At 43.0% G+C, this 27,500-nt stretch overlaps 1 protein-coding gene across 1 annotated transcript in view; it reads left to right on the forward strand.

Annotated features, from left to right (window-relative positions):
* LOC120050489 (catenin delta-2-like) overlaps positions 1–27,500 on the forward strand; it is a 363,309-nt gene that overhangs the window by 209,605 nt on the left and 126,204 nt on the right. Inside the window, exon 14 of the mRNA XM_038997076.1 lies at positions 23,365–23,554. Coding sequence (XP_038853004.1) covers positions 23,365–23,554 — 190 coding nt within the window. The remainder of the gene's footprint in view (positions 1–23,364; positions 23,555–27,500) is intronic.

The following is a 27,500-nucleotide window of genomic DNA, read 5'->3' on the forward strand; positions in this document are numbered from 1 at the left end:
AGAACAGGTCTGAACCAGGTCAGAGTCCAAAAGGTACAGGGGAGCAGACAGGCACGAGGTCAGGGCAGGCAGAACAGGTCTGAACCAGGTCAGAGTCCTAAAGGTACAGGGGAACAGGCAGGCACGAGGTCAGGGCAGGCAGAACAGGTCTGAACCAGGTCAGAGTCCAAAAGGTACAGGGGAGCAGACAGGCACGAGGTCAGGGCAGGCAGAACAGGTCTGAACCAGGTCAGAGTCCTAAAGGTACAGGGGAGCAGGCAGGCACGAGGTCAGGGCAGGCAGAACAGGTCTGAACCAGGTCAGAGTCCAAAAGGTACAGGGGAGCAGACAGGCACGAGGTCAGGGCAGGCAGAACAGGTCTGAACCAGGTCAGAGTCCTAAAGGTACAGGGGAGCAGGCAGGCATGAGGTCAGGGCAGGCAGAACAGGTCTGAACCAGGTCAGAGTCCAAAAGGTACAGGGGAGCAGGCAGGCATGAGGTCAGGGCAGGCAGAACAGGTCTGAACCAGGTCAGAGTCCTAAAGGTACAGGGGAGCAGGCAGGCACGAGGTCAGGGCAGGCAGAACAGGTCTGAACCAGGTCAGAGTCCAAAAGGTACAGGGGAGCAGGCAGGCACGAGGTCAGGGCAGGCAGAACAGGTCTGAACCAGGTCAGAGTCCTAAAGGTACAGGGGAGCAGGCAGGCACGAGGTCAGGGCAGGCAGAACAGGTCTGAACCAGGTCAGAGTCCTAAAGGTACAGGGGAGCAGACAGGCACGAGGTCAGGGCAGGCAGAACAGGTCTGAACCAGGAGCGCTAGAAAACAGAGCGCAGGAAAAAGACGCTGGTAGGCTTGACAAGACGAACTGGCAACAGACAAACAGAGAATACAGGTATAAATACACAGGGGATCATGTGGAAGATGGGTGACACCTGGAGGGGGGTGGAGACAAGCACAAAGACAGGTGAAACAGGTCAGGGTGTGACAACCTGATTGGCATGGAAATGAAGTGTCCTCCATTCTATATATAAGTGCATAGATGAAATGTATGTTTCCCTTGCCCCTGTTTCGAGACAGGTGCATGATACTGGTCCATTCTAAATAAAAACAAAGTCATATATATATTATATGTAAAGACAAAAATAAGTCAATAATATTCTGATGGGTTATAATATTAGCCTATCACTTGTGAATTATATATTATCACTTGTGAATGATGCCCAGCATAAGAAACAATGTATTTTTTGTGTGACTTTTTCTAATCATAGTATCACACCTCATGTAGCCTAGCCCAGAGGTCTATATGGTTTAATAAGGTTAGTATCACACCTCATGTAGCCTAGCCCATAGGCCTATATGTTTTAATAAGGTTAGTATCACACCTCATGTAGCCTAGCCCATAGGCCTATATGTTTTGATAAGGTTAGTATCACACCTCATGTAGCCTAGCCTATAGGTCTATATGGTTTAATAAGGTTAGATATCACACCTCATGTAGCCTAGCCCATAGGCCTATATGTTTTAATAAGGTTAGTATCAAACCTCATGTAGCCTAGCCTATAGGTCTATATGGTTTAATAAGGTTAGATATCACACCTCATGTAGCCTAGCCCATAGGTCTATATGTTTTAATAAGGTTAGTATCACACCTCATGTAGCCTAGCCCATAGGCCTATATATTTTAATAAGGTTCGTATCAAACCTCATGTAGCCTAGCCTATAGGTCTATATGGTTTAATAAGGTTAGATATCACACCTCATGTAGCCTAGCCCATAGGTCTATATGTTTTAATAAGGTTAGTATCACACCTCATGTAGCCTAGCCCATAGGCCTATATGTTTTGATAAGGTTAGTATCACACCTCATGTAGCCTAGCCCATAGGTCTATATGTTTTAATAAGGTTAGTATCACACCTCATGTAGCCTAGCCCATAGGCCTATATGTTTTGATAAGGTTTGTATCACAACTAATCTGCTTTACAACAGGTGTAGAGCCTAACTGGCATACATAAGCAGCGTGTGAGTTTCAAGTTTGGGGAAGATCATTTTCACCATAAAAAATGCACCTTTATAATAAAAGCATAACATGCATAATCCCATTTTACAATCACTTTTGAGAATGTTGTTTTCCTGCTAATGGAACATTCACACTTATAGCCTAGTGCCATGTACGCATTGCTGCGCTTATAATGTCAAGAAATAGCCTAATAGTTTATGTTGCGTCAGCCTCATTGCGTAACAACGTTTTTCTGATTATAGTGGTTGTATTAATGTGGGATCTATCACATCCCACGTCTGTCCCAGACTATGTTTAGGTCAACTTTTGCACTATGGGGGATAGTAAACTGACATAGGCTAGTGCTTTTGCTGTTCGTTAGGCCTTACGCATCTTGTTGGCTGACGAAAAGCAAATGTGGACAGTTCTTCCAATGTCTTCAATATGCACCTCGGAATTGGATAAGGACGGGAGCAGTTGTGTCCCCGATGTGTCTGTCTTCACTTGTAGCCTGTGAGAAAGACACCTGTTCATGTGATGGAGAGCCGTGTGAGTGAGAGGAGAGGTGCTTCGGAGCAGGAGGCACTCAGTGAGAAGGGCTGCAAAATACATCTATTTTTGTAGGGTGCGTTATGGCCACACGAAGGGGATGCTGCCGGGAAATTCGAGGCATTATCAAGTGCTTCACAAATTGTGAATGCGAGACTGACGAAGTGTGTACAGCCTTTCAAGCAACTTTTATCAAGTCATCACTAGAGTTGCATCATGCAGCCTTAGAATGTATTAAAAATCTAAACATATAGCCCAGCGTTTGTAGAACAACTAAAGTTACATTAATTACTCTAAATTAATTCTTAGGGATTTTTGCCTAAATGTCATACCCAAATCTAACTGCCTGTAACTCAGGCCCTGAAGCAAGGATATGCATATTCTTGGTACCATTTGAAAGGAAACACTGTGGAAATGTGAATGGAATGTAGGAGAGTATAACACAATAGATCTGGTAGAAGAAAATACAAAGAAATAAACAACCAGCTTTTTTCTACCACCACCTTTGAAATGCTGCAGAAATGTCCCACATCTAGCCGTCACTCTGGTTGTAATTCTAATGGTGTCCACAAGATGACAGCAGTCTATGTGCAAAGTTTCAGACGGATAAAGAATTATGAGCAAGCTACATGACATTTAGTGTGAAGTCACTCAGGTACATTTAGGCAAATCGTGAAGGAGACGTTCACATTCACATTACATTTTTCTGCAAGAATATCGTCAAATATGTATACTTGGACTTTGATTTAGCTCTTCCAGTATTAGTAGACATATAAGTTCAACATTTGCAAAACAACCAGTTTTCATAACTGTATAACTCTCCATATTATTATAATTTTTGTCCAAATTGAAAAGCCACGCTGTCGTACAAGGTTAGTAGCTACATTTTACCACGGATACATGGTTTCTGGATACTCCTGTAAAGCCCAGCTCATTGGCTATCTAGCTAGCTTTGTTTGACCCCGATTGGTGCTTATTTGACAGCTAGAATTGTTCAAGTGTAGACTGCCCGCATCATCGGTTTGCCATGAAGGTGTCACTCTCTGTCCAAATTTGGTGTCCTATAGGATATACTACACCCCTAATGATATAGTGAAGTCTGGTTATGTTCTTGGATCTCTGAGGAATAAATACAAACACGATTTGACTGGTTGAAACAACGTTTAGGGTTAGATTTTCACAGATTCCTTTCTTTGCAAATTGAACGAGTGGAAACACAAAATTGATCGTGCATGCTATATGGACCTTTTTAGCATATGAAAAATTATTTTATCTAACAAAACGATACTTCATGTTATCTCTGGGACTCTTTGGATGATAAACCAGAGCAAGATTTCAGAATGTAAGTACACATTTCACCTTCAGAGGTGAATTTATCAAACCTATTGCGGTGAAAAAAGTGTTTTGTTGTTAGGAGCTCTTCTCAAACAATAGCATGGCCTTTTTTCGCAATAATAGCTACTGTAAATTGGACAGTGCAGTTATATTAACAAGAATTTAAGCTTTCAGCTGATATAAGACATATGTACCGACATAGGTACATATAGGCACTTATATATACCGACGTTTGTTGTTTCTCTAAAATCTGCAATGGTGACACAAGGCGCTGCATGATTTGCAATTGTCCCGTTAACGGGACGCCGATCCCTAATTAAGCATGAAGGAGTACCTATTTCTTTGTTTACTGCTCAACACAGATAGCAGAATGTGCGCACTCCCTCAAATCGTTTTGGAGAATATGTCCTTTCTATTTTATTGAACTTTGTTCAATTGAATTCTTCATACTATAAAAATAATGCCACAGAATTTGAATCGAATCTTGTCTGCTAAAATGAACTAATGTAGGCCACATGGCATAGCCAGACCAAACATAAGGACAACTCAGGGTATGCTATTCTGTTCTTCTGAAATAGACTACATTTTCTTCATGTCATGTTTCTTTAGACCTGTCTAAAATAAATAATGGATTTATTGTGAAGGTGAAGGCTACAGTTGAAGTCGAAAGTTTACATAAACCTTACCCAAATACATTTAAACTCAGTTTCACAATTCCTGACATTTAATCCTTGTAAAAATTCCCTGTCTTAGGTCAGTTGAGATCACCACTTTATTTTAAGAATGTGAAATGTCAGAATAATAGTAGAGAGAATGATCTATTTCAGCTTTTATTTGACATTCACTCAATTAGTATTTGGTAGCATTGCCTTTAAATTGTTTAACTTGGGTCAAACGTTTTGGGTTGCCTTCCACAAGCTTCCCACAGAGCTGGTGTAACTGAGTCAGGTTTGTAGGCCTCCTTGCTCGCACACGCTTTTTCAGTTCTGCCCACAAATGTTCTATAGGATTGAGGTCAGGACTTTATGATGGCCACTCCAATACCTTGACTTTGTTGTCCTTAAGCCATTTTACCACAACTTTGGAAGTATGCTTGGGGTATTTTCCATTTGGAAGACCCATTTGCGACCAAGCTTTAACTTCCTGACTGAGGTCTTGAGATGTTGCGTCAATATATCCACATAATTTTCCTACCTCATGATGCCATCTATTTTGTGAAGTGCACCAGTCCCTCCTGCAGCAAAGCACCCCCACAACATGATGCTGCCACCCCCGTGCTTCATGGTTGGGATGGTGTTCTTTGGCTTGCAAGCCTCCCCCTTTTTCCTCCAAACATAACGTCATTATGGCCAAACAGTTCTATTTTTGTTTCATCAGACCAGAGGATATTTCTCCAAAAAGTATGATCTTTGTCCCCATGTGCAGTTGCAAACCGTAGTCTGGCTTTTTTATGGCGGTTTTGTAGCAGTGGCTTCTTCCTTGCTGAGCGGCCATTCAGGTTATGTCGATATAGGACTCGTTTTACTGTGGATATAGATAATTTTGTACCTGTTTCCTCCAGCATCTTCACAAGGTCCTTTGCTGTTGTTCTGGGATTGATTTGCACTTTTCGCAGCAAAGTACGTTCATCTCTAGGGAACATAACGTGTCTCCTTCCTGAGCGGTATAATGGCTGCGTGGTCCCATGGTGTTTCTACTTGCGTACTATTGTTTGTACAGATGAACGTGGTACCTTCAGGCTTTTGGAAAATGCTCCTATAAGGACTCAAGGCCAGACCCAGATGCAGACACAGGAGGCAGATGGTGTGAGCGTGTGATATTTATTAATCCAAAAGGGGTAGGTTAGAGAATAGTCATGGGCAGGCAAAAGGTCAAAACCAGATCAGAGTCCAGGAGGTACAGAGTGGCAGGCAGGCTCAAGGTCAGGGCAGGCAGACTGGTCAGGCAGGCGGGTACAGAGTCCAGAAAACCGGAAGGACTAGCAAAGAGAGAATAGCAAAAACAGGCGCACGGGAAAAACACGCTGGTTGACTTGAAACATACTAGACGAACTGGCACAGAGAGACAGGAAACACAGGGATAAATACACTGGGGAAAATAAGCGACATCTGGAGGGGGTGGAGACAATCATAAGGACAGGTGAAACAGATCAGGGCGTAACAGCTCCCAAGGATGAACCAGACTTGTGGAGGTCTACAATTTTAATTCTGAGGTTTTGGCTGATTTCTTTTGATTTGCCCATGATGTCAAGCAAAGAGGCACTGAGTGCACCTCCAATTGCCTCAAATTGTGTCAATTAGCCTATCAGAAGCTTCTAAAGCCATGACATCATTTTCTGCCATTTTCCAAGCTGTTAAAAGGCACAGTCAACTTGTATGTAAACTTCTGACCCACTGGAATTGTGATACATTGAATTATAAGTGAAATAATCTGTATGTAAAAAATTGTTGGATAAATTACTTGTGTCATGCACAAAGTAGATTTCCTAACAGACTTGCCAAAACTATAGTTTGTTAATAACAATACATTTGTGGAGTGGTTGAAAAACAAGTTTTAATGACTCCAACCTAAGTGTATGTAAACCTCCGACTTCAACTGTATATTACATGGACTTCTTAGACTTGTAGAAGTTTCAAAGGTCTTCATCAGAGGCTTGTAGGTTTGTAGGCTTGTATGCTTGTAGGCTTGTAGGCTTGTAGACTTGTTTGTGTGGAAGCCAGGACATGCTACATGTGTTTATGTTAATTAGCGGTCAATTACCATGAGACCGACAGTTATTTGCTTGACAATCACCGGCTGACGAAAATTGACCTCCACAGCCCTAGCCAGACGCACCGGTTTGTGTCAAGAACTGCAATGCTGCTGGGTTTTTCACGCTCAACAGTTGTCAAGAATGACCCACAGCCCAAAGAACATCCAGCCAACTTAACACAACTGTGGGAAGCATTGGAGTCCACAGGGACCAAGATCCCTGTAGAATGCTTTCAACACCATGTGGAGTCCATGCCTCAACAAATGGAGGCTGTTCTGAGTGCAGAAGGTGGTGCAACTCAATATTAAGACAACGTTTATAATGTTTTGTACACTCAGTGTATGTGTGCATGCCTCATTAATATGTAAATGAAATACAATTCAACTTAGATAGCAGCCTGACACAAAATAATCAGGTCTCTCTCGGTCTCTCTCTCTCTCGCTCTAGCTCTCTATCTCTCAATTTTAATTTCAATTCAAAGGGAATTTATTGGCATGGGAAATGTGTTTACATTGCCAAAGCAAGTGAAATAAACAAACAAAAGTGAGTAGCCACAAAACAATATCAACAAAGATCTATTAGAAATGGACAGTACACATTGCACTCACAAAGGTTTAAAAAAGATAGACATATCTCTCTTTCTCTTATTTCGATCGCTCTCTCTTTCGTTCTCTCTCTCTTCCAATCTCTCTCCTTCCCTTTCTCCATCTCCCTATCTCTCCCGCTCTTTCTCTCCTCCCTCTCTCTATCACCCTCTTTCTCTATCTCGCTCTCTCTCTTCCTCCTTGCTAACTGAATCAGTGTCATGCATGGTCTTAGTCTGTGGCTCAGGCTGAGTTTACTGCTTTCATTTCCTGTCTGAGTCTAGGCTGCTGATAGCAGCTCCACACACAGAGGATTCAAACAACTCTGGGGTGCAATAGGCAACACCCCAGCTTCCTGACATTATACTGTACCAGAGCCCAAAACCCAGTCTCATCCCTGGCATACAGGATAACCCTCCCAGACTGTAGAGGAAATTATACTGTATAGTGGTTATATTGTGGGCTATGTGGAGTTGATGTCAAGGAATATGACACTGTTGAATATGAGCAGACAGAGATAATATGTTTAATGAAACATAACCACGTTGAATATGAGCAGACAGAGATAATATGTTTAATAAAACATAACCACGTTGAATATGAGCAGACAGAGATAATATGTTTAATAAAACATAACCACGTTGAATATGAGCAGACAGAGATAATATGTTTAATAAAACATAACCACGTTGAATATGAGCAGACAGAGATAATATGTGTAATGAAACATAACCACGTTGAATATGAGCAGACAGAGATAATATGTTTAATAAAACATAACCACGTTGAATATGAGCAGACAGAGATAATATGTTTAATAAAACATAATCACGTTGAATATGAGCAGACAGAGATAATATGTTTAATAAAACATAACCACGTTGAATATGAGCAGACAGAGATAATATGTTTAATAAAACATAACCACGTTGAATATGAGCAGACAGAGATAATATGTTTAATAAAACATAACCACGTTGAATATGAGGAGACAGAGATAATATGTTTAATAAAACATAAACACGTTGAATATGAGCAGACAGAGATAATATGTTTAATAAAACATAACCACGTTGAATATGAGCAGACAGAGATAATATGTTTAATAAAACATAACCACGTTGAATATGAGCAGACAGAGATAATATGTTTAATAAAACATAATCACGTTGAATATGAGCAGACAGAGATAATATGTTTAATAAAACATAACCACGTTGAATATGAGCAGACAGAGATAATATGTTTAATAAAACATAAACACGTTGAATATGAGCAGACAGAGATAATATGTTTAATAAAACATAACCACGTTGAATATGAGCAGACAGAGATAATATGTTTAATAAAACATAACCACGTTGAATATGAGCAGGCAGAGATAATATGTTTAATAAAACATAATCACGTTGAAATGAGCAGACAGAGATAATATGTTTAATAAAACATAACCACGTTGAATATGAGGAGACAGAGATAATATGTTTAATAAAACATAAACACGTTGAATATGAGCAGACAGAAATAATATGTTTAATAAAACATAATCACGTTGAATATGAGCAGGCAGAGATAATATGTTTCATGAAACATAACCATTTCAGACTATCATCTGTACGTATTTGTGAAATAATTTATTTCTGAAGTCATTCAATTCAAATCTCTATTTCCAACAATTTTCAGTTGTCCTAGACCTTGTCTTTAGACACACACACACACACACACACACACACACACACACACACACACACACACACACACACACACACACACACACACACACACACACACACACACACACACACACACACACACACAGTCACACAAACACACACACACACACACAGTCACACAAACACACACACACTTACACACACTTTAGCCACTGGCTAGTGGTGACATGATTGGGTCCCCATGGAAACCTTGCGCCAAGTGATGCGTTGTAGATCTGGACAGGAGTGTGTGTGTTTGTGTGTGTGTGTTTGTGGCCAAAGTCACAGTGGTGGACGGGGTGACCTTGCTCAAGTCTAAATCAATGAAGAGTCTACCACTCTGTCTCTCTATCTCTCTCTATCACTCTCTGTCTCCATTGCTATCTCTCTCTCTCTCTCTTTCTGTCTTTCTTTGTCTCTCCGTCTCGCACGTGTTAATATTAAGAGTATGTCTATTTGGCCTGGTCAGACACTGGTACTCCTCAGAGCTAGGCCTGATAGTCATGATTGCAATCAGACTGAGAGAGAAGCTGATGATGGAGAGAGTGAGAAAGTACTGGGTCTGAGAAGGAGAACACACTCTTAAAATAAGGAAGAGTAGCATTGGTTTAAAGATATCGAATATTTGTATGGGGCCACAATTGTTCAATGTTTCACGTCATATCTCTGGTGTGTGATATAGGCAGGGGGATGGTGTAATATAGGGGGATGGTGTAATATAGGGGGATGGTGTAATATGGGAGGGATGATGTAATATAGTGGGGGTGGTGTGATATGGGGGGATGGTATGATATAGAGGGCATGGTGTAATATAGGGGGATGGTGTAATATAGGGGGATGGTGTAATATAGGGGGATAGTGTAATATAGGGGGATGGTGTAATATAGGGGGGATGGTGTAATATAGGGGGATTGTGTGATATAGGAGGGGATGGTGTGATATAGGGGGATGGTGTAATATAGGGGGATGGTGTAATATAGGTGGATGGTGTAATATAGGGGGATGGTGTAATATAGGGGGATGGTGTAATATAGGGGGATAGTGTAATATAGGGGGATGGTGTAATATAGGGGGATGGTGTAATATAGGGGGATGGTGTAATATAGGTGGATGGTGTAATATAGGGGGATGGTGTAATATAGGGGGATGGTGTAATATAGGGGGATAGTGTAATATAGGGGGATGGTGTAATATAGGTGGATGGTGTAATATAGGGGGATGGTGTAATATAGGGGGATGGTGTGATATGGGGGGATGGTGTAATATAGGGGGATGGTGTAATATAGGGGGATGGTGTAATATAGGGGGATGGTGTGATATGGGGGGATGGTGTAATAAAGGGGGATGGTGTAATATAGGGGGATGGTGTAATATAGGGGGATGGTGTAATATAGGGGGATGGTGTAATATAGGGGGATGGTTTAATATAGGGGGATGGTGTAATATAGGGGGATGGTGTAATATAGGGGGATGATGTAATATAGGGGGATGGTGTAATATAGGGGGATGGTGTAATATAGGGGGATGGTGTAATATGGGGGGATGGTGTAATATAGGGGGATGGTGTAATATAGGGGGATGGTGTGACATAGGGGATGGTGTAATATAGGGGGATGGTGTAATATAGGGGGATGGTGTGACATAGGGGGATGGTGTAATATAGGGGGATGGTGTAATATAGGGGGATGGTGTAATATAGGGGGATGGTGTAATAAAGGGGGATGGTGTAATAAAGGGGGATGGTGTAATAAAGGGGGATGGTGTAATATAGGGGGATGGTGTAATATAGGGGGATGGTGTAATATAGGGGGATGGTGTGATATGGGGGGATGGTGTAATATAGGGGGATGGTGTAACATAGGGGGGATGATGTAATATAGGGGGATAGTGTAATATAGGGGGATGGTGTAATATAGGGGGATGGTGTAATATAGGGGGATGGTGTAATATAGGGGGATGGTGTGATATAGGGGGATGGTGTAATATAGGGGGATGGTGTGATAAAGGTGGATGGTGTAATATAGGGGGATGGTGTGACATAGGGGGATGGTGTAATATAGGGGGATGGTGTAATATAGGTGGATGGTGTAATATAGGGGGATGGTGTAATATAGGGGGATGGTGTGATATGGGGGGATGGTGTAATATAGGGGGATGGTGTAATATAGGGGGATGGTGTAATATAGGGGGATGGTGTAATATAGGGGGATGGTGTAATATAGGGGGATGGTGTAATATAGGGGGATGGTGTAATATAGGGGGATGGTGTAATATAGGGGGATGGTGTAATATAAGGGGATGGTGTAATATAGGGGGATGGTGTAATATAGGGGGATGGTGTGATATGGGGGGATGGTGTAATATAGGGGGATGGTGTAATATAGGGGGGTGGTGTAATATAGGGGGATGGTGTAATATAGGGGGATGTTGTAATATGGGGGGATGGTGTAATATAGGGGGATGGTGTAATATAGGGGGGTGGGGTAATATAGGGGGATGGTGTGATATGGGGGGATGGTGTAATATAGGGGGATGGTGTAATATAGGGGGATGGTGTAACATAGGGGGATGGTGTAATATAGGGGGATGGTGTAATATAGGGGGATGGTGTAATATAGGGGGATGGTGTAATATAGGGGGGATGGTGTAATATAGGGGGATGGTGTAATATAGGGGGATGGTGTAATATAGGCAGATGGTGTAATATAGGGGGATGGTGTAATATAGGGGGATGGTGTAATATAGGGGGATGGTGTAATATAGGGGGATGGTGTAATAAAGGGGGATGGTGTAATATAGGGGGATGGTGTAATATAGGGAGATGGTGTAATATAGGGGGATGGTGTAATAAAGGGGGATGGTGTAATATAGGGGGATGGTGTAATATAGGGGGATGGTGTAATATAGGGGGATGGTGTAATATAGGGAGATGATGTAATATAGGGGGATGGTGTAATATAGGGGGATGGTGTAATATAGGGAGATGATGTAATATAGGGAGATGATGTAATATAGGGGGATGGTGTAATATAGGGGGATGGTGTAATATAGGGGGATGGTGTAATATAGGGGGATGGTGTAATATAGGGGGATAGTGTAATATAGGGGGATGGTGTAATATAGGGGGATAGTGTAATATAGGGGGATGGTGTAATATAGGGCGATGGTGTAATATAGGGGGATGGTGTAATATAGGGGGATGGTGTAATATAGGGGGATGGTGTGATATAGGGGGATGGTGTGATATGGGGGGATGGTGTAATATAGGGGGATGGTGTAATATGGGGGGATGGTGTAATATAGGGGGATGTTGTAATATAGGGGGATGGTGTGATATGGGGGGATGGTGTAATATAGGAGGGGATTGTGTAATATAGGGGGATGGTGTAATATAGGGGGATGATGTAATATAGGGGGATGGTGTAATATAGGGGGATGGTGTAATAAAGGGGGATGGTGTAATATAGGCGGATGGTGTAATATAGGGGGATGGTGTAATATAGGGGGATGGTGTAATATAGGGGGATGGTGTAATATAGGGGGATGGTGTAATAAAGGGGGATGGTGTAATATAGGGGGATGGTGTAATATAGGGAGATGGTGTAATATAGGGGGATGGTGTAATAAAGGGGGATGGTGTAATATAGGGGGATGGTGTAATATAGGGGGATGGTGTAATATAGGGGGATGGTGTAATATAGGGAGATGATGTAATATAGGGGGATGGTGTAATATAGGGGGATGGTGTAATATAGGGAGATGATGTAATATAGGGAGATGATGTAATATAGGGCGATGGTGTAATATAGGGGGATGGTGTAATATAGGGGGATGGTGTAATATAGGGGGATGGTGTAATATAGGGGGTTAGTGTAATATAGGGGGATGGTGTAATATAGGGGGATAGTGTAATATAGGGGGATGGTGTAATATAGGGCGATGGTGTAATATAGGGGGATGGTGTAATATAGGGGGATGGTGTAATATAGGGGGATGGTGTGATATAGGGGGATGGTGTAATATAGGGGGATGGTGTAATAAAGGTGGATGGTGTAATATAGGGGGATGGTGTGATATGGGGGGATGGTGTAATATAGGGGGATGTTGTAATATAGGGGGATGGTGTGATATGGGGGGATGGTGTAATATAGGAGGGGATTGTGTAATATAGGGGGATGGTGTAATATAGGGGGATGATGTAATAAAGGGGGATGGTGTAATAAAGGGGGATGGTGTGATATGGGGGGATAGTGTAATATAGGGGGATGGTGTAATATAGGGGGATAGTGTAATATAGGCGGATGGTGTAATATAGGGGGATGGTGTAATATAGGGGGATGGTGTAATATAGGGGGATGGTGTAATATAGGGGGATGGTGTAATATAGGCGGATGGTGTAATATAGGCGGATGGTGTAATATAGGGGGATGGTGTAATATAGGTGGATGGTGTAATATAGGGGGATGGTGTAATATAGGGGGATGGTGTAATATAGGGGGATGGTGTAATAAAGGGGGATGGTGTAATATAGGGGGATGGTGTAATATAGGGGGATGGTGTAATATAGGGGGATGGTGTAATAAAGGGGGATGGTGTAATATAGGTGGATGGTGTAATATAGGGGGATGGTGTAATATAGGGGGATGGTGTAATATAGGGGGATGGTGTAATATAGGGGGATGGTGTAATATAGGCGGATGGTGTAATATAGGGGGATGGTGTAATATAGGGGGATGGTGTAATATAGGGGGATGGTGTAATAAAAGGGGATGGTGTAATATAGGGGGATGGTGTAATATAGGGGGATGGTGTAATAAAGGGGGATGGTGTAATATAGGGGGATGGTGTAATAAAAGGGGATGGTGTAATAAAAGGGGATGGTGTAATATAGGGGGATGGTGTAATATAGGGGGATGGTGTAATAAAAGGGGATGGTGTAATATAGGGGGATGGTGTAATAAAAGGGGATGGTGTAATAAAAGGGGATGGTGTAATATAGGGGGATGGTGTAATAAAAGGGGATGGTGTAATATAGGGGGATGGTGTAATATAGGGGGATGGTGTAATAAAGGGGGATGGTGTAATAAAAGGGGATGGTGTAATATAGGGGGATGGTGTAATATAGGGGGATGGTGTAATAAAAGGGGATGGTGTAATATAGGGGGATGGTGTAATAAAAGGGGATGGTGTAATATAGGGGGATGGTGTAATATAGGGGGATGGTGTAATAAAAGGGGATGGTGTAATATAGGGGGATGGTGTAATAAAAGGGGATGGTGTAATAAAAGGGGATGGTGTAATATAGGGGGATGGTGTAATATAGGGGGATGGTGTAATATAGGCGGATGGTGTAATATAGGGGGATGGTGTAATATAGGGGGATGGTGTAATATAGGGGGATGGTGTAATAAAAGGGGATGGTGTAATATAGGGGGATGGTGTAATATAGGGGGATGGTGTAATATAGGGGGATGGTGTAATATAGGGGGATGGTGTAATATAGAGGGATGGTGTAATAAAGGGGGATGGTGTAATATAGGGGGATGGTGTAATATAGGGGGATGGTGTAATAAAGGGGGATGGTGTAATATAGGGGGATGGTGTAATATAGGGGGATGGTGTAATATAGGGGGATGGTGTAATATAGGGGGATGGTGTAATATAGGGGGATGGTGTAATATAGGGGGATGGTGTAATATAGGGGGATGGTGTAATATAGGGGGATGGTGTAATATAGGGGGGTGGTGTAATATAGGGGGATGGTGTAATATAGGGGGATGGTGTAATAAAGGGGGATGGTGTAATAAAGGGGGATGGTGTAATATAGGGGGATGGTGTAATATAGGGGGATGGTGTGATATGGGGGGATGGTGTAATATAGGGGGATGGTGTAATAAAGGGGGATGGTGTAATATAGGGGGATGGTGTAATAAAGGGGGATGGTGTAATATAGGGGGATGGTGTGATATAGGGGGATGATGTAATATAGGGGGATGGTGTAATAAAGGGGGATGGTGTAATATAGGCGGATGGTGTAATATAGGGGGATGGTGTAATAAAGGGGGATGGTGTAATATAGGGGGATGGTGTAATAAAGGTGGATGGTGTAATATAGGAGGGATTGTGTCATATAGGAGAGATGGTTTGATATAGGGGGGATGGTGTAATATAGGAGAGAGGGAGAGGGGTCTGGAAATGATTGTTCTCCCCCTCTAAAATGGAGAAGCTGTCTTCATTAAAGTACAGGGATTCTAATGGGGGAGTATAGGTAGCACACAGGAATACATTTGTCTTTGTTGAGATTATTTCCTTATTCATTTCTAGCCAGGTGTAAAATGCTCTCTCTCTGTCTGTCTGTCTCTCATCCCCTCTCTCTCTCTCTCTCTCTCTCTCTCTCATCTCCTCTCTCTCTCTCTCTCTCTCTCTCTCTCCCTCTCTCTCTCTCTAACTCTCTCTCTCTCCCTCTCTCTCCATCCTTTCTCTCACTCTCTCTCCATCCTTTCTCTCTCTCTCTCTCTCTCTCTCAATTCAATTCAATTCAATTCAATTGACTTTATTGACATGGCAAGTTCATTATTACTTACATTGTCAAAGTATACATATCGAAAAATAAAAATCAAATATATATGTATATATATACAAAATATATATATATTTATATATAAATAAATGGTGGAACCAACAGTAATAATAATAGTAGTAGTGGACATGGGATTACCATTAACAACAACTACAACAACAATATGAATCAGAACAACAATACATTAAATCAATGGTAGTAGACCAGTGTCAACATGACTGAGAAGACACATGACCTGGTATGAAAGACAAAACAAAACTAAGCTAAATGGGAAATATTATCAACATTACTTTGCATTTTTCACTGGCTGTCCCTCAGGTTGTGGCAGGAGGACACATATTTGGCTGCCAAAACTGCACATTTTGGCTTTTCACCCAATAAATATTTGATTTTTTCTTCATCTTTTATAGTTTCAAATTCTTTGTATTGAGTTATAATTTTGGGAAAGAAATATGCTCTTAGGTCTGAGTATTTGTCACAGTGTAATAGGAAATGTAGCTCTGTCTCTACCTCTCCCCTGGAGCAGAGTGAGCACAGCCTGTCCTCTCTGGGCAGCCAGGTTTGTCTGTGACGACCGGTCTCTATAGCCAGACTGTGCTCACTGAGTCTGTACCTAGTCAATGTTTTCCTCAGTTTTCTATCAGTCACAGTGGTCAGATAGTCTGCCACCATGTACTGTCTGTTTAGAGTCAAATAGCATTGAAGTTTACTTTGATTTTTTGTGGTGTCTTTCCAATAGGTTATATATTTTTCTTTTTGTTTTGTGATGATTTGGTTGGGCCAGATTTTCTGAGGGCTGTCCCGAGGCTCTATGGGGTTGGTTTGGGTTGGTGAACTGAGCCTCAGAACCAGCTGGCTGAGGGGACTCTTCTCTGGTTTCATCTCTTGATATTGTAGAGCTGTGTGACGGAATGTTTTAGGGTCACTTGTTTTTAGATGGTTGTAAAATTTGATGGCTCTTTTTTCTATTCGAATGAGGAGGGGGTATTGGCCCAATTCTGCCCTACATGCGTTATTTGGAGTTTTTCTTTGTACTTGCAATACAGTCTTGCAAAACTCTGCATGTAATATTTCAGTTGGATGTTTGTCCCATTTAGTAAATTCATTATTAGAGAGTGGACCCCATACTTCACTGCCATATAGAGCAATTGGTTCTATAACTGATTGAAAAATTTTGAGCCAGATTCTAATTGGAATTTCAATTTTGATGTTCCTTTTAATGGCATAGAATGCTCTTCTTGCTTTGTCTCTCAGCTCATTCACAGCCATGTGAAAGCTACCTGTGTTGCTGATATTTAGTCCTAGATATGTGTAGTTTTTGGTGTGTTCTAATAGAACTGTGTCCAAATAGAATTTATATTTGTCATCCTTATTTCCCGACCTTTTTTGGAATATCATTATATTTGTTTTTTTTAGGTTAACGGTCAGAGCCCAGGTCTGACAGAACCTGTGAAGACGATCTAGGTGCTGCTGTAACCCCTCTTTAGTGGGAGACAGCAGCACCAGGTCATCTGCGTACAGCAGACACTTGATTTCAGTGTTGTGTAGGGTGATACCAGGTGCTGCCGATTCTTCTAATGTTTTTGCCAATTCATGAATGTAGATGTTAAATAATGTTGGACTTATTGGGCAGCCCTGTTTCACTCCCCGCCCCTGAGAGAAGAAGTCTGTTTGCTTGTTGCCAATTTTAACCGCACATTTGTTTTTAGTGTACATTGATTTAATAAAATCATATGTTTTCCCTCCAATACCACTTTCTATTAGTTTATAAAAAAGACCTTCGTGCCAAATTGAATCAAATGCTTTCTTGAAATCTACAAAACACGAGTAGATTTTGCCTTTGTTTTGGTTAACTTGTTTATCAATTAGAGTGTGGAGGGTGTAAATGTGGTCTGTTGTACGAGAATTTTTTAGAAATCCAATCTGGCTTCTGCTCAGGACGTTGTGTTCGTCAAGGAAATGATGTAGTCTGCTATTTATAATACTGCAGAGAATTTTCCCCAAGTTGCTGTTAACGCAAATTCCTCTGTAATTATTTGGGTCAAATTTGTCTCCATTTTTATAGATTGGTGTGATCAATCCCTGGTTCCAAATATCGGGGAAAATACCTGCAGTGAGGATAATGTTGAAGAGTTTGAGTATAGCTAAATAGTATAGTATAGTCTCTCTCTCTCTCTCTCTCTCTCTCTCTCTCTCTCTCTCTCCATCACCCCTCTCCCGCTCTCTCCACCACCCTCTCTCTGTCTCTATCTCCATCCCCTTTCTTTCCCTCTCTCTCTCCATCCCCTCTCTCCATCCTCTCTCTCACTCTCTCTCCATCGACTCTCTCTCCCTCTCTCCACCCCCTCTCTCCATGACTCTCTCTCCATCCCCTCTCTCTCTCCATCCCCTCTCTCTCTCCATCTTCTCTCTCTCTGACTCTCTCTCCATCCCCTCTCTCTCCCTCTCTCTCTCCTTCCCCTCTATTTCTCCCTCTCTCTCTCCATCCCCTCTCTCCCTCTCTCTCTCCCCCTCTCTCTCTCCATCCCCTCTCGCTCCCTTTCTCTCAATCCCCTCTATATTGGTCTCTCTCTCCATCCCATCTCTCTCCCTCTCTCTCCATCACCTCTCTCTCTCTCTCTCCATCACCTCTCTCTCCCTCTCTCCACCCCCTCTCTCTGTCTCTATCTCAATCGCCTTTCTTTCCCTCTCTCTCTCATCCCCTCTCTCCCTCTCTCTCCATCCTCTCTCTCTCACTCTCTCTCCATCGACTCGCTCTCCCTCTCTCTCTCCATCCCCTCTATCTCCCTCTCTCTCTACATCCCCTCTCTTTCTCGCTCTCTCTCCATCCCCTCTCTTTCCCTCTCTCTCTCCATCCCCCCTCGCTCCGTCTCGCTCTCCATCCCCTCTCGCTCCGTCTCGCTCTCAGTCCCCTCTCTCTCTGTCTCTCTCTCCATCCCATCTCTCTCCCTCTCTCTCTCCATCCCCTCTTTCTCTCATTCTCTCTCATCCCCTCTCTCTCCCTCTCGCTATCATCCTCTCTCGCTCCCTCTCTCTCCATCCCCTCTCTCCCTCTCTCTCTCTAATCCCCTCTCGCTCCCTCTCTCTCCATCCCCTCTCTCTGTATCTCTCTCATCCCTTCTCTCTGTCTCTCTCTCCATCCCCTCTCTGTTGTAGAGGAAGCACTAATTAGTGTGTTTGGATTGTTGATGAGGTGCGTGTGTCACCGTCCACCAATAGGACACCAGCCGTGCTCTCATCCGTCAGAGAGAAGACATCTGCTCCACCATCTGACTGCAGCTTACCTCCCGCAGACTTGTAGTGTTGGTGGTGGTGGTGGTAGTGTGTGCTTATTATGTGTAGGGTAGGTTGAGTCATTGTGTCTAGTTGGAAGGGGTGGACATAGAAAGAGAGAGAGAAACAGAGATAAACAGAGAGAGAAACAGAGAGAGAGAGAGCGGGAAAGAAACAGAGAGAGAGCGCGGGAGAGAGAGAAAGAGAGAGAAACAGTGAGAGAGAAAGAGAGAGAAACAGTGAGAGAGAAAGAGAGAGAAATAGACAGAGAGAGAGCGCGAGAGAGAGAAAGAGAGAGAAACAGTGAGAGAGAAAGAGAGAGAAACAGACAGAGAGAGAGAAAGAGCGAGTGAGAGAGCACCAAACACCAAACTGAGACTGCATGCAGATTTCTGCAAAATAATAAAATACCAAATAATGCATGCAGATTAGAATTCGGATTATACCTGCTAATTATCAAAATCCAGAAAAGAGACATTCAATTCTACAACCACCAAAAAGGAAGTGATTCCCAAACCTTCCATAACAAAGCCATCACCTACAGAGAGATGAACCTGGAGAAGAGTCCCCTAAACAAGCTGGTCCTGGGGCTCTGGTCACAAACACAAACAGACCCCACAGAGCCCCAGGACAGCAACACAATTACACCCAACCAAATCATACGAAAACAAAAACATAATAACTTGACACATTGGAAAGAATTAACAAACAAACAAAGCAAACTAGAATGCTATTTGTCCCTAAACAGAGAGTACACAGTGGCAGAACACCTGACCACTGTGACTGACCCAAACTTAAAGAAAGCTTTGACTATGTACAGACTCAGTGAGCATAGCCTTGCTATTGAGAGAGGTCACCGTAGGCAGACCTGGCTCTCAAGAGAAGACAGGCTATGTGCACACTACCCACAAAATGAGGTGGAAACTGACCTTCACTTTCTAACCTCCTGCCCAATGTATGACCATATTAGAGACACATATTTCCCTCAAATTACACAGATCCACATAGAATTTGAAAACAAACCCAATTTTGATAAACTCACGAATCTACTGGGTGAAATACCACAGTGTTCCATCACAGCAGCAAGATTTGTGACCTGTTGCCACAAGAAAAGGGCAACCAGTGAAGAACAAACACCATTGTAAATACAACCTATATTTATGTTTATTTATTTTCCCTTTTGTACTTGAACTATTTGCACATAATCTGACATTTGAAATGTATTTTATTCTTTTGGAACTTTTGTGAGTGTAATATTTACTGTTAATTTTGTTGTTTATTTCACTTTTGTTTGTTATCTAGTTCACTTGATTTGACAATGTTAACATATGTTTCCCATGGCAATAAAGCCCCTTAAATTGAAATTGAATTGAGCGCGAGAGAGAGAGAGAGGTAGAGAGAAAGAGATAAACAGAGAGAGACATAGTGATAGGGAGATAAACAGAGAGTGCGCGAGAGTAGGATAGATATGTTTCCCATGCCAATAAAGCCCTTAAATTGAATTGAGATAAACAGAGAGAGAGAGAGAGAGAGAGAGAGAGAGAGAGAGAGAGAGAGAGAGAGAGAGAGAGAGAGAGAGAGAGAGAGAGAGAGAGAGAGAGAGAGAGAGAGAGAGAGAGAGAGAGAGAGAGAGAGAGAGAGAGAGAGAGAGAGAGAGAGAGAGAGAGAGAGAGAGAGAGAGAGAGAGTAATCCTGAGAGACAAAGCAAGAAGAGCATTCTATGCCATAAAAAGGAACATTAAAATCGAAGTTCCAATTTGAATCTAGCTCAACATTTTCCAATCAGTTATAGAACCAATTGCTCTATATGGCAGCGAAGTATGGGGTCCACTCTCTAACAATAAATTTACCAAATAGGACAAACATCCAATCGAAATACTGCTTGTAGAGTTTTGCAAGACTGTATTGCAAATGCAAAGAAAAACTAAATAAGGCATGTAGAGCAGAATTGGGTCTTATTCTAATAGAAAAAAGACCCATGAAATTTTACAACCATCTAAAATTAAGTGACCCCAAAACATTCCATCACTCAGCTTTACAATGTCAATATATTAAACAAGAGATGAGTCCCCTCAGCCAGCTGGTTCTGAGAATCAGTTAACTAAACCAAACCAACCCCACAGAGCCTCAGAACAGCACTCAGAAAATCTGTCCCAACCAAATCATCACAAAGCAAAAATGAAAATATATCACCTATTGGAAAGACACAACAACAAATCTAAGTAAACGTCAATGCTATTTGGCTCTAAACAGACAGTACATGGTGGCAGACTATCTGACCACTGTGACTTGATAGAGAACTGAGGAAAACACTGACTAGGTACAGACTCAGTGAGCACAGTCTGGCTATAGAGACCGGTCGTCACAGACAAACCTGGCTGCCCAGAGAGGACAGGCTGTGCTCACTCTGCTCCAGGGGAGAGGTAGAGACAGAGCTGCATTTCCTATTACACTGTGACAAATACTCAGACCTAAGAGAATATTTCTTTCCCAAAATGATCATTCAGTACAAATAATTTGAAACTATAAAATATCAAATCAAATATTTATTGGGTGAAAATCCTAAATGTGCAGTTTTGGCAGCCAAATATGCCACAACCTGAGGGACAGCCAGTGAAAGTGCAAAGTAATGTCGATAATATTTCCCATCTTGTTTTGTTTTGTCTTTCATACCATGTCATGTGTCTTCTCAGTCATGTTGACACTGGTCTACTACCATTGATTTAATGTATTGTTGTTCTGATTAATATTGTTGTTGTAGTTGCTGTTAATGGTAATCCCATGTCCACTACTACTATTATTATTGTTGCCGGTCCGAACATTTTGTGTTAGGTATACTTTGACAATGTAAGTAATTTAACTTGCCATGTCAATAAATTCTATTGAATTGAATTGAATTGAATTGAGTGGGAGAGAAACAGAGCGAGAGAGAGAAACAGAGAGAGCGTAACAGAGAGAGAGTGAAGCATGTGTTAGTGTAGAGTAGTGTGATAGCACTCAGCAACATGAGTCAGTAATAGATGACATCATAGCTGATCCATTTGGCCCTCTGCCCTGACTCACAGCCAAATAGATGACATCATAGCTGATCCATTTGTCCCTCTGCCCTGTCTAACAGCCAAATAGATGACATCATAGCTGATCCATTTGTCCCTCTGCCCTGTCTCACAGCCAAATAGATGACATCATAGCTGATCCATTTGTCCCTCTGCCCTGTCTCACAGCCAAATAGATGACATCATAGCTGATCCATTTGTCCCTCTGCCCTGACTCACAGCCAAATAGATGACATCATAGCTGATCCATTTGGCCCTCTGCCCTGTACTCACAGCCAAATAGATGACATCATAGCTGATCCATTTGGCCCTCTGCCCTGACTCACAGCCAAATAGATGACATCATAGCTGATCCATTTGTCCCTCTGCCCTGACTCACAGCCAAATAGATGACATGATAGCTGATCCATTTGGCCCTCTGCCCTGACTCACAGCCAAATAGATGACATGATAGCTGATCCATTTGGCCCTCTGCCCTGACTCACAGCCAAATAGATGACATCATAGCTGATCCATTTGGCCCTCTGCCCTGACTCACAGCCAAATAGATGACATCATAGCTGATCCATTTGTCCCTCTGCCCTGACTCACAGCCAAATAGATGACATCATAGCTGATCCATTTGTCCCTCTGCCCTGACTCACAGCCAAATAGATGACATCATAGCTGATCCATTTGGCCCTCTGCCCTGTCTCACAGCCAAATAGATGACATCATAGCTGATCCATTTGGCCCTCTGCCCTGACTCACAGCCAAATAGATGACATCATAGCTGATCCATTTGGCCCTCTGCCCTGACTCACAGCCAAATAGATGACATCATAGCTGATCCATTTGGCCCTCTGCCCCGTCTCACATTCTAGTATACATGCTTATACATTAACCACCAAATCCATTGTTATTCTATTGTCCACTCGGCCATGGATTTACAAGATACCTGAACATGTAAACTGTTTTTAATTCAGTCTTGGTCGTGATGCAAAGTATACATCAGTTGAGACGCTGTTGATTGTGTTCGTGTAATTGATCGTTGTTTGTGCACAGGCCGGTGCTTTCTTAATAAATTGGCCGCTTTTTCCTGTTTTTGTGTTGGGTTTCAATCTTAATTAGTGTCTCTCAAATCTAAACTGCCAGACCGACATACCGTCACAGATGAGAGAGGAGGAGTGGAGGAGCCGGGGGGGGGGGGGGGGGAGGGGGGCTTGAAGTTTAAAGCAGAGTTGTTTTAATGGAAAGCACCAGAATAACAATGGCAGTGTCGTATGGTTAACTGTTGCTTGGAGACAGATGTCAGATGTTTCTGAGCTTGTTGATGACTGTTCCTCCTCTAACACACTGTATGTACTGTGTCTGTTTTCTAACCCAACTGTCTGTCTGTCTGTCTGTCTGTCTGTCTGTCTGTCTGTCTGTCTGTCTGTCTGTCTGTCTGTCTGTCTGTCTGTCTGTCTGTCTGTCTGTCTGTCTGTCTGTCTGTCTGTCTGTCTGTCTGTCTGTCTGTCTGTGTGTGTCTGTGTGCGTGCGTGTGTGTGTGTGCCTGTCTGTCCTCAGGTGTGTTGTGGAACCTGTCGTCATGTGATGCCCTGAAGATGCCAATCATCCAGGATGCCTTGGCCGTTCTGACCAATAGTGTTATCATCCCTAACTCCTCCTCCTGGGACTCCTCCCACAATCTCCATGATGACCGCAAGCAACACACACACAGTTCCCAGGTGCTTCGCAACGCCACCGGCTGTCTCAGGTGAGTGGAGAAGGAACACACACACACCAACAAGCTCTCACAGTCTCACGGCAGAATCCGAAGTTTGTCCATAAATATCACATTTCAAAGCTTACGTTTTGGTATTAATTCTGCTTAGTTAAGGGTTAAGGTTTGTGACAGGGTTAAAACAATGACTGCCTATCACTGGGATCGAACACGTGACCCTCCGAGCCAGAGCTCGTGGCTTACGTCCATCCACCATCCCCGTCCTCAACACCCTATCAAAACCCAAGCCGACTTGATGGCAACAGCGCTCACCATTGCCCCTAGTGGACAGTTTTGAAGTCATCTCCCAGTGCACTGCTTACCTGGATGGATGCCGATATTCACAGTTGATCTTGAGCGACCTGGCTGCACACACACACACACACACACACACACACACACACACACACACACACACACACACACACACACACACACACACACACACACACACACACACACACACACACACACACACACAGTGACAGCACCGACTGCCTTTGGTGAGTACACCTGTCCCTGTTCGTTCAAGAACATATTTCAGTTGGAGTTGTTGTATGGTACCCAGCTTCCTCTCTGTGTTGGTGTTTAAACCTTCCCCCACAGCTTCCTCTCTGTGCTGGTGTTTAAACCTTCCCCCACAGCTTCCTTTCTGTGCTGGTGTTTAAACCTTCCCCCACAGCTTCCTCTCTGTGCTGGTGTTTAAACCTTCCCCCACAGCTTCCTCTCTGTGCTGGTGTTTAAACCTTCCCCCACAGCTTCCTCTCTGTGCTGGTGTTTAAACCTTCCCCCACAGCTTCCTTTCTGTGCTGGTGTTTAAACCTTCCCCCACAGCTTCCTCTCTGTGCTGGTGTTTAAACCTTCCCCCACAGCTTCCTCTCTGTGCTGGTGTTTAAACCTTCCCCCACAGCTTCCTCTCTGTGTTGGTATTTAAACCTTCCCCCACAGCTTCCTCTCTGTGCTGGTGTTTAAACCTTCCCCCACAGCTTCCTCTCTGTGTTGGTATTTAAACCTTCCCCCACAGCTTCCTCTCTGTGTTGGTGTTTAAACCTTCCCCCACAGCTTCCTCTCTGTGTTGGTGTTTAAACCTTCCCCCACAGCTTCCTCTCTGTGTTGGTGTTTAAACCTTCCCCCACAGCTTCCTCTCTGTGCTGGTGTTTAAACCTTCCCCCACAGCTTCCTCTCTGTGCTGGTGTTTAAACCTTCCCCCACAGCTTCCTCTCTGTGTTGGTATTTAAACCTTCCCCCACAGCTTCCTCTCTGTGCTGGTGTTTAAACCTTCCCCCACAGCTTCCTCTCTGTGTTGGTATTTAAACCTTCCCCCACAGCTTCCTCTCTGTGCTGGTGTTTAAACCTTCCCCCACAGCTTCCTCTCTGTGTTGGTATTTAAACCTTCCCCCACAGCTTCCTCTCTGTGTTGGTATTTAAATCTTCCCCCACAGCTTCCTCTCTGTGTTGGTATTTAAACCTTCCCCCACAGCTTCCTCTCTGTGCTGGTGTTTAAACCTTCCCCCACAGCTTCCTCTCTGTGTTGGTGTTTAAACCTTCCCCCACAGCTTCCTCTCTGTGTTGGTGTTTAAACCTTCCCCCACAGCTTCCTCTCTGTGTTGGTGTTTAAACCTTCCCCCACAGCTTCACTGACGTCCTTGTCTCCCCTCCATCTCTCGCTAACCTCCTGAGAAACCATAAGGTTGAAATTGACATATTATTTCTGTGTTAATGGTATGGATTCATTATGCAGTGATTTCCCTAACCTCTGCTTCTACATTACACTGCAGCAAAGTGAGGGAGATAGGGGAGCAGGATTCATGTCATAATGTTTAATGACATTTCGACACAGTGTGAAAACTTTGCAGCGTGCGTGTGTGTATGTATGTGTGTGTGTGTGTGTGTGTGTGTGTGTGTGTGTGTGTGTGTGTGTGTGTGTGTGTGTGTGTGTGTGTGTGTGTGTGTGTGTGTGTGTGTGTGTGTGTGTGTGTGTGTGTGTGTGTGATAATGTTTCTGAGCCATGAGTCTGTAGAGAAACACACAAAGCGATAATTCTCTGGAGCTGAATATCAGCCTTCTCTATCTCTCTCTCTCTCTCTCTCTCTCTCTCTCTCTCTCTCTCTCTCTCTCTCTCTCTCTCCCTCTATCTCCCCCCCTCTCTCTCTCTCTCTCTCTCCCTCTATCTCTCTCCCCCCTCTCTCTCTTTCTCCCCCTCTCTCTCTCTCTCTCTCTCTCACTCTTTCTTGTGCTCTCGCTCTTGTTGGTTGTATAAAAGTGATAATGCCTGAGAAGCCGGTGTTTTGAGGGTATATTGGCACGGTTTCCCTGGCCTCCACTTCGTCTCGGGCCTAACAACACCCGTATGTCCTCCAAACACCGGCTTCTCAGGCATTATCATTTAAATATAATGTTTTGCCTTGTGTGGTAGGTATTGTGGGTTTTGACACTCTTATGTAGGTGTCATAACCTGCCAAAAAAGTACACAATATATGTCACAACAGGTGTAAATATATGTCATGACAGTGTTATGATCATATTATGAGAGGTTTTTACAAGTTATATTAGCTGTTATGACATATTGTGACCATGTTATGACGCTGGTTGCCAAGTAAAGTGTTACCTAATTATGTGTACAGTGATGCTGAGCAACTACCTCAGGAGTTTCTCACACACAACAAAGGACACACGCGCGCGCACGCAAACACAACCCCCAAGTTTAACCAAGTTTACGTCTTTAACTGTTGCTATGGATACCACCCAGAGCAGGAGCATAAGAAAGAGAGAGAGCAAGAAAGAAAGAAAGTGAGGGCTGATATTCAGTTCCAGAGAATTTTCGCTATTTGCTCTGTGTGTTGTCAACAGACTCATTGCTCAGAAACAGGTGTAAATATATGGGTCACGACAGTGGTATGACCACATTATGAAAGGTTATGACAAGTTATGTCAGCTGTTATGACATATTATGACATGGTTATGACCGTGCCATAATGCGTGATGACACTGGGGGTCAAGTAAATAATTATTGTGCATCAAAAATCACGCTGTGGTGATATTTGCTTGCTGCATGTAGTCAAAATCCTAAAAGTATTAATTTACATTATTCATGGGAAATACAAGCTTCCACGGAATCCAGAGCAATACATCAAACACGGTTAAGTTAAATTCATACACATGGCCCCTGACACATACCCTTAAGTGATACAAAATGCAGTGTGTGAGATGGAGTAGAGTTATAGATATGGCTATTCCTGCTCTCTGTGCTACCACCTCAGGGGGAATCACTGTAGCTGCCACGGTGGAAAACGTGTAACAGAGAGCTGAGCTGTGTGTGTGTGTGTGTGTGTGTGTGTGTGTGTGTGTGTGTGTGTGTGTGTGTGTGTGTGTGTGTGTGTGTGTGTGTGTGTGTGTGTGTGTGTGTGTGTGTGTGTGTGTGTGTGTGTGTATTGACATTCACACACATACACACACAGCCTGACAGAGATGTTTTGTCATGAAAAATCTCAAAAGGAGGGAGAGAGAGGCCGACCGTGCTTTCACACTCTCAGAGAGTTGTGTGAAGCACATGGCTCACTGTCTGTCACTGGACCATTCAACAGGTATTGTGAGGGCATCCTACAGACATTCTGAAACCATTCAACAGGTATTGTGAGGGCATCCTACAGACATTCTGAAACCATTCAACAGGTATTGTGAGGGCATCCTACAGACATTCTGAAACCATTCAACAGGTATTGTGAGGGCATCCTACAGACATTCTGAAACCATTCAACAGGTATTGTGATGGCATCCTACAGACATTCTGAAACCATTCAACAGGTATTGTGAGGGCATCCTACAGACATTCTGAAACCATTCAACAGGTATTGTGAGGGCATCCTACAGACATTCTGAAACCATTCAACAGGTATTGTGAGGGCATCCTACAGACATTCTGAAACCATTCAACAGGTAT

The sequence above is a fragment of the Salvelinus namaycush genome, chromosome 7, assembly GCF_016432855.1.
Source record: "Salvelinus namaycush isolate Seneca chromosome 7, SaNama_1.0, whole genome shotgun sequence".
NCBI lineage: Eukaryota > Metazoa > Chordata > Actinopteri > Salmoniformes > Salmonidae > Salvelinus > Salvelinus namaycush.